This window comes from Gastrolobium bilobum, unplaced genomic scaffold, assembly GCF_033153095.1.
Source record: "Gastrolobium bilobum isolate Gb01-03AN ecotype WA unplaced genomic scaffold, APGP_CSIRO_Gbil_v1 utg25868, whole genome shotgun sequence".
NCBI classification, from domain to species: Eukaryota; Viridiplantae; Streptophyta; class Magnoliopsida; order Fabales; family Fabaceae; genus Gastrolobium; species Gastrolobium bilobum.
The window spans coordinates 312,256-320,853 of record NW_026898426.1 but is presented as its reverse complement, the minus strand read 5'-3'; the positions used below and the strand labels follow the sequence as shown (position 1 = coordinate 320,853).

General features: G+C 34.5%; 1 protein-coding gene across 1 annotated transcript; it reads left to right on the top strand.

The window, feature by feature from the left end:
• Positions 1-297: 297 nt before the first annotated feature.
• Positions 298-4,657, top strand: LOC133316208 (BTB/POZ domain-containing protein NPY2). The gene is made up of 4 exons (XM_061517932.1): positions 298-359; positions 1,924-1,993; positions 2,651-3,826; positions 4,061-4,657. The coding sequence occupies exons 1-4, from the start codon at positions 298-300 to the stop codon at positions 4,625-4,627; spliced, it is 1,875 nt and encodes a 624-aa protein (XP_061373916.1). The 3' UTR covers positions 4,628-4,657.
• Positions 4,658-8,598: the final 3,941 nt, after the last annotated feature.

Below are 8,598 nucleotides of genomic sequence, written 5' to 3'. Positions count from 1 at the left end.
TTGTTTGCTGTCAAGATTCGGTCATACTCTGTAGTATTTAACTTTGCTCGTCTAGAAACCTTTCTTTTCTCTCTTAAAGCCAAGAAACTTGGATACATTTCAGTGTGAGTTGGTCCTCACAAGTGGGGCCTCTTCTCTTTACTTTTCTGGGAAATTTTCATACAACTCTCAGGCTAACTATGACTTATTGGATTTAGCAATCAGCTATTGAGTAGTGGTGAAGTGCTCTCTCTCTCTCTCTCTCTTTTTCCCTTCGTCATCATCATCTGAGAGGGAAGCAGATCTTAGATTGTCAAGATGAAGTTCATGAAACTTGGTTCCAAGCCAGATACATTTCTGACTGATGGGAACTATGTTAGGTGAGATTGTACATTTTCATTAATATACGCATTGCTGTTTATTTCTAGTTTGCTGATTAGCTGTGATGCGAATTACATTTGATGAGATGATGTGTTGATCTTTGTCCCTTTTTTCCCCACTAGTATAATAAATTTACATAAACATGATATTCGTTCTCTCAGTAGTTTCTATTCATCAGTTCCTATAATTTATGTACTGTATGTACTGCATTCTTCCAGTTGCGTTTTGGTGATAAAGGTTTTCTGTTTGATTCCTTTTTTTTCTTCTTCTTCTTCTTCCTTTCTTTGGTTGGGGACAAAACCTTGAGTCTTTTCCTCTTCTTATTTCTGAATGGTTTCCACCTTCCATGTTGGCTGCTGGTAACTATATAATGATTGGTAAGAATGAAAGAGATGCACAAAGATAAATGCTGGGAAATGTAGCTTGTTAGATATCTGAATATAACCATTGTTGTCGCTGGCCTGCACCTAATAGGCAAAGCTCTTGGCCTATGGGCTATGGCAATCCTTTGATGGCTGCACATTTTGCCACCCTAGCCAGGACTCAACTGTTCATAATGGAAATTAGTCTTGTTTACATTTTGTCCTTTTATTTATTTTCATTGATTTTTCCCCTAATCCTTAACTACTGTTTTGTTAGTGATTTGTTATTCCACACTAGTATACATCTATTATTTATTCGAAGTATCTTTTATGTGACCGATGTGAAAGAACTTAACTATATCTACTTGATTTTCTATTTTCTCTGGAGCTGTATTCTTGGGCATAATCATATGTAGAAATGTTAGTTTTATAACATATTGGCTATCTGTCCCAGTTTCCATTATCACTTTTCATTAGTCTTACATTGTTTCAAACCCGTTTTAAAATACTGATTCATATCAATCAAACTTTAGATGTTAATTTTTGGCAGAACAGAAACAGACTTGATCAATATCCCACGCATCCTAATAACTTCCAGTCTTGTCTACAGTGCACAACATCTTTTGCTACATAACTGCATCAAGTATCCAGAAAATTAGCCTGATTCTTTGCTAATTTTTTGATTCTTTGCCCTAGGACAGCAGTAACTCAAGAAAGAAGCTAATTTGCTTTAATGCTGAACCCATATAGGGATAGGGATTTGAGAAGAAGGAATTTGGAAAGTATTCATTGTGTTGCTAAACAAGCATTCAGAAGCCATTATATATTAGTTGAATATTCTCTTTAGAAACAGAGGTTTTAGATTGATAATTATGGTTCATGTAAAAAATGCATACAATAAGATTTCAATCATGTTGAGCCTGGAAATTGAACATCAGAACAAATAATTTTCCTATACTTTTTCTCCTCTGTCCTTTTGTGCCCACAAACCACTAGTTGAGTGTATTCTATCCACTTGTGATGCTGAATAAGACATTTAAATAAAGTGTAGAAGAAATTTAAGAAAAGTTTTAATTTTTAGATTCTCAATCATTTTTTTCTTGACCTACTGCCATGCTTGATTCTGCCCTTTATATGTCTGTTTTTCATCTTATGTACCCTATTTTCAGACAGTTCTTAACGTGATGCATTTCATTTGCAGGTATGTGGCAAGTGAATTGGCATCAGATGTCGTTGTTAGCGTAGGGGATATAAAGTTTTATTTACATAAGGTATTCTTCAACCCAGTTAACATATCTTCTCACCAACTAAGATTTTCCATATTGGCTTTTAATAATTTCTATAAGTCTCAATTATTTATGGAAATTTCTGCACAGTTACTGTCAGAAATTCATACTTTCATCCCCCCCACCTATACATTAAGGTATCAAGGGTTAAGGATGATTCATTCTTTGATACTCTTTTCCCTCAGGGCACACTTGTGCTTTTTGGATTTTCAAGACATTTATTTATTTATTTTTTCCATTTAATTGGTTCTATTCTTTATTCCTTAAAGGGCACACGTTGGCAAACCCATGTGACAAAAATCTCAATAGATCAACTAATTGTCTACATTACCATTGCTCTTTGATGAAAGTGAGTCATTAATGCATGACCTTGATAGGGAGCAGAACTTGTAAGGGCTGTTATTGGACTATATTAACTCAATTGTCAAAGGCTGAATTGATCAATTTCGAGTTTCATTTGGAATGAGTTTAAATTTGGTTAGATATGCACCGAAATAAATTCGTTAGATTTAGGGAAAATATGAAAATCATTGTAGCGGTTGGGGAAACTGGGCTCATGTTAGTTGTAAATAAACAGCTTAATCAATTTGGCTACAAGTTTTCATTTTATGTTACTGATACAGTAAATCGTTCTATGTGTAGTTTCCTCTTCTATCAAAGAGTTCTCACTTACAGAAGTTGATCTCCCTCAGTAATGAAGAAAACACAGATGAAGTTCAAATTTCTGACATTCCTGGTGGTGCAAATGCCTTTGAGATATGTGCTAAATTTTGCTATGGCATGACTGTTACCCTCAATGCTTACAACGTAATTGCAACTCGATGTGCAGCTGAGTACCTTGGAATGCATGAGACCATTGAGAAAGGGAACCTCATTTACAAGGTTGATGTTTTCCTCAGCTCTAGCATTTTCCGGAGTTGGAAGGATTCAATCATCCTTCTTCAGACTTCGAAGTCTATGTTACCCTTGGCTGAGGACCTAAAGGTGGTCAGTCATTGCATTGAATCTATAGCAAATAAGGCATGTGTTGATGTATCCAAAGTTGATTGGTCATACACCTATAACCGGAAAAAGCTTCCAGAGGAAAATGGGATTGATTCAAACCAGATTGGAGTCAGGACTCGACTGGTGCCAAAAGATTGGTGGGTTGAAGATTTGTGTGAGCTTGAAGTTGATTTGTACAAGTCTGTAATTTCAAATATTAAAACCAAGGAAGTTCAATCTAATGAAGTAATTGGCGAAGCTTTGAAAGCTTATGCTTACAGAAGATTGCCAAATTTCAGCAAGGGTATGATCCAATGCGGGGATTTGTCAAAGCATCGTTTAATAGTTGAAACTATTGTGTGGTTGTTGCCTGCTGAGAAAGGCGGTGTTTCTTGTAGGTTCTTACTCAAATTATTGAAAGCTGCCATTTTTGTAGAATCAGGTGATAGGACTAAAGAAGAGCTGGTAAAGAGAATTGGGCACCAACTGGAGGAGGCTTCTGTAAGTGATATTTTGATTTCAGGGCCAGATGGGGAGACTACAATCTATGATGTTAGTATAGTACAGAAAATTGTTAGAGAATTTTTTATGAAAGATCACAATGCTGATATTGAATCAGTTGCGGGTGGTGAACATGATGGGATAAGAAAGCCAGGAATTTTATCAGATGCTTCCAAGTTGATGGTTGCAAAACTCATAGATGGATACCTTGCCGAAATTGCAAAGGATCCCAATTTACCTTTGTCAGATTTTGTTAATCTTGCTGAGTTAGTGTCTAGCATCTCTCGTCCTGCTCATGATGGCCTTTACAGGGCTATTGACACATATCTGAAGGTAACTAGTTGTTCTTGAGAAGATAATTCTTTGACTCGACTTGCAAATTTCATTATATATTTGGTAAAATATGCTCCTACTATTTTATTTTTAGTGCATTAAAATTCTAAGCTCAATATCCAGTAATACTTTTAGCTTCACCACTAGCGTTTGCTGTCTGATGCCCTTTTAGAAAGTTGTATGTGGAGGTAACTGATGCATTCCATCTATTTTCTCTTGCTTGACACGCTACAGGAACACCCTGGGATCAGCAAAGGTGAAAGGAAGAGGATATGCAAACTGATGGATTGCAGAAAGCTATCAGTTGATGCATGCATGCATGCAGTGCAAAATGAGAGGCTACCATTGCGTGTAGTTGTGCAGGTACTATATTTTGAGCAGGTGAGGACAACTGCATCATCAGGTACTAGCACTCCTGACATACCTAAAGGAATCAAGGATTTGAACAATGGATCCAATGGTAGCTCAAGGTCAGGGACAACTAACCCTGAAGATGACGCGGATGCTGTGGCCACAGCTGAGGAGCTGAAGGCATTAAGAAAGGAACTTGCATCATTGAGGCTGAGTAATGGAGTTGGAAGCAGTGACAAAGATGGAGACATGAAACCCAGCATGGACAAGGTTGTCATTGGCAAGATGAAAGGGTTGCTCAAGTCAAAGAAGTCCTTCATAAAGCTCTGGGCCAGCAAAGGGGGACAGGGAGAAAATAGTGGCTCAGACTCATCGGAGAGTATTGGTTCTGCTAACCCAGAAGAAGCCAAATCTACCCCATCCAGAAATAGGAGGCATTCAGTTTCCTGAAACTAGTTTGGTTCATTTTCTTGGCTTTTCTGTTGTTGTTTCTTTTCTTTTCTTTTTTTTTTTAAATTAGTTTCTCTATGACAAGAAGACCCCAACACTAGTGATTTATCTCTTCTAAATTAAGAGTACATATAGTTTAAGAAAGGATAATTGTGAAGAATGAAAATCATGTAAACCATGACATCTTTCCTTTATCAAAGTAGTTGTCAAAGCAGCCCTTTGCACTTTTTTGGAATTGAAATCTTCCGAGACTAAAAGCACACCGCCTATCCAATACAAGGAACCTAATGTGGTATAAACGAAGTTGGTTGCCATTGTAATCACAACTTCAGTTACAGCAAGGCTTTTTGTTTAAAGTCCAACAGTTTCTCTTGTTTAATTATTCACACCTAATGTCAGAATAACCAATAGTGTGGAATAAAAGATATAGATTCATGGAATATTTAAAATAAAGCTATAGTTGTGGGGGGTCTGAGGGGCTGTCTGATTACACATGCATCAACATATTGTGGAACTGCATCCTTATGCTCCATTATTTAGCCGAAAGTCAAACAAGTTGTTTTGCATATAATCTAACGGCCACTTGTCCATTTTTTAAATATTCATTTTCTTTCCTTTTCTCTTTTTCACAATGGTACAGAAGAATTGGTGCAAGCGTAATTCAAAGTGAGACTTCCAACATACAGTATAGACAAAAAAAAAGTGGATAAAAAATAACTTAATTCTGCCGTACAAATACAATAGTGACAAGAGACAGGTCAGTGCTGTGAAATTGTAGTTTAAACTATCACATTTGTTTATCTAGCATACATCAAAAGAAACAAAATTGCTCCCCTCAAATTCACAGAAGCATGCTTTAAAATGCACGTCACAGACATTTGATAATTAAAGGTAATCCGGCACCCATTAACCGCATACCAATATTAATACAATATATTCATAAAATCAAGGTTACTACTTCTTAGGCCAGATAATTGTGCCGCGGCAACAAGTTCAATCAAACTTGAATAAATATTAGTGATGGAACCAATAGTTACTATGCTGAAGTAGCATTGATAACCTACCTGTTAACTTCAGTTAGTTAATATTGTGTATATTGTACTTTTCCCCACTTCGTTTCTGTCACAATGTGTAATCAGCTTCATTGGAGCTACTCCAAATATCTAAAATCAAGATTTAAGCGTTTATTACAAAGGAGTGGCAGAGGTTGAAATCGAAGCTTTAGGAATGGTTATTTATTATACACTAAACATTGATAAAATAGAAAAACTGAAATCATTGTCATAAAATGGCTGAAATTGAGGGGTAGGGGAGGGCATCTTCCAAACTTTAACTGAGATTAGATTCAACAAAAAGGTCAAAATGGTTGAAAGGTGCCTGCAAGCTATGATGCACGGACGCGGGACACGACACGACACGCCGACACGTTAATTCTAAAAAATGTCATATTTCGACACGTTGGGACACGTTTTGATATTAAATAATTTTTTTAATATATATAATATAAATTATATTTAATACATATAAAAGTGTATAATAATTCATATAACTAATCAAATATTTAAATTTCATAACATAAATATAAATATAAATAATTTTTCGTACTTTGTTAAATTTTCATGTCAAATTTCGTAACAGAAAAAAATTAATTTATAAATTATTTATTTTATATTTAGTTAAAGTAATAAAATTAAGATTTAAAAAAAAAAAAAAAAAAAAAACAAAAAAAATAAATAAATAAAAACGTGTCCGAGCGTTGACCGCGTGTCCGAAAAAGTTGACTGCGTGTCGGAAAAACGTGTCGGAACGTGTCGGGGAGTTGACCGCGTGTCCCCAAATGTTGACCGCGTGTCGGACACGTGTCCGAGCGTATCCGTGTCGGACACGTAAATTTTCAAAAAAATCACGTGTCCGGAGCCTGCAAGCAAGTAATAATAATAATAATAATAATGCCCAAATCCCATTTGTCTTTCTAATGCATCAAAGGGACACGGATACTTTGAAAAGAAGATACATCACTAATAGTCCCTCTCTTTCACAAACTAGTTTTGAACTGTGTAGGGCCTAATTAAACTTAATTAATAATAAGTAAAATTAATAATAGGGAAAAGTGTTTGTCATTTTAAATGATATAAAGTTATGTCATTTTAAGAGAGATAGACACAAAATAATTTTTTTTTAAAATTTAAATTAAAAAAAACACTCACTTTCTCTCTTTCATGATTTTCATTCTTTGTGTCTATCTCTCTTTTAAAATAATATAATTTATGTCATTTAAAATGACAAATATCAAACCCTTAATAATATTAATAATCAAGAGGGGATGTATTGGGCCCAGACCCCAATTAAAATATAACTACAACTTGATACCATGGTGGAGTCACCTTTAACCACATAAGATGCATGCGTATAAGGCCAATATTTGAGCTGCAAAAGTTTAATCTAATTGGAATCCCATTCTCCACAAACATTAATTTTGTTGGAAAATACGCTAAACACTTGTCATTTGGATGCAAATGTGGTCCATTTTGGATAAAAGATGCCAAATGCCACGTATCCAACTTCTGACTGTACCTCCTATGCCTATGCTAGCCTAATCATCATCATACTTATGAGGCATCATTAAACCTCACACTACTTCACTACTTCTTTAAACAATGGAAAAAAAACTTTCTTGTTGCTGTTAGTATGAAAAGTCTTCTCTCCTATCACTTTTATTTTAATGTTTGAGTCAATCATTTTTTTAATTTTTATTTTTTTCTTTAAGGTGGATCCCACCTCTTTCTTTCTCTGTAAAAAAAAAATTTAAATTTCTCATGTAACATGGAAAACTGCAAGCCCTTAAACAATTGATATATTATTAATAGATTTTATTTTCATATAATTTTATATATTCTTATATGTGCATAATTTTTTTTTTTTTATCTTGCACAATATACAAAACGTTAATCCCTTATTAATATCCCCATTTTCAAGTTATCATTATTGCTTTAATTGTTTAGATCTCGTCTCATTTGAGTTGTTAAGAAATCTTTTATTTGGATTTATGTAAAGTGATTAGAATAAAGTTGGGATAGAAACTATAGATTGATTGTTCTTGAGATATATAAAACTATTAATGTAGTTTCACCCAATAGCTTAAGTTTTTGGGTTGAATTAGTTCTTTATATGGTATCAAAGGTTCGGTGTACTGGGTTCGATCCTCACCGCCCCCACTTTCTTTCTAGTGGAATTTCTTTCTTCGTACAGGTAGGTGGGTCTGTGCATTGTCCACCTTTCAAGCTCAGTGGACTCTCGTGTGAGGGGGCGTGTTGAGATATATAAAATCTTTAATGTAGCCTCACTCAATAGCTTAAGCTTTTGGGTTGAATTGATTCTTTACGGTCTACAAAAAAAGAAAAAGAAACTATAGATTGATTTATCATAAATCAAAATATAAAAATATATTCTCTTACTAGCTTTGAAAAATATGGGATAAGTCATTCAATCAAATTTTTTCCTACCTTATTTACGTATCTTTAATATTATTGGATCAGAATCTTAAAAAGAGAGAAAAAGATTAAAATTTTGATCTAATAATATCAAAAATGAATAGGTAAGACAGGGGAAAAAAATAATTAAAATATCCTATCCTTGAAACATGTAGAAAAAGATAAATAAAGGTTATTTTACAGCAATAAGTACATAATAAATCACTATATTCATAAGAACAATAAATTAAGCCTCATTTACATTGATCCGAATTGGGGATTAAAAGAGAATTTGAAAGTTAGAGATAGAGCTGTAAAGGGGAATCCAACTATGGAGAAATTCCAACATTTGCGGAGAACCTTAGCAGCCTCGAGCACCCATTTCTTTGGAATGCCACCACAAGATCCTATCCATTAGTAACTCAACCATGGTTGAATTTATATAATACAATATTGATAAACCAAAGCGAACAAGGGTTGATTAATTGATGACGCATGTTC

Excerpts from the sequence above, each read along its gene's own strand:
- LOC133316208 (XM_061517932.1), top strand. The coding sequence starts at position 298 with ATGAAGTTCATGAAACTTGGTTCCAAGCCAGATACATTTCTGACTGAT. Across the intron at positions 1,994-2,650 it reads TAAAGTTTTATTTACATAAG|TTTCCTCTTCTATCAAAGAG; the intron begins GTATTCTTCAAC and ends TTCTATGTGTAG. Across the intron at positions 3,827-4,060 it reads CTATTGACACATATCTGAAG|GAACACCCTGGGATCAGCAA; the intron begins GTAACTAGTTGT and ends GACACGCTACAG.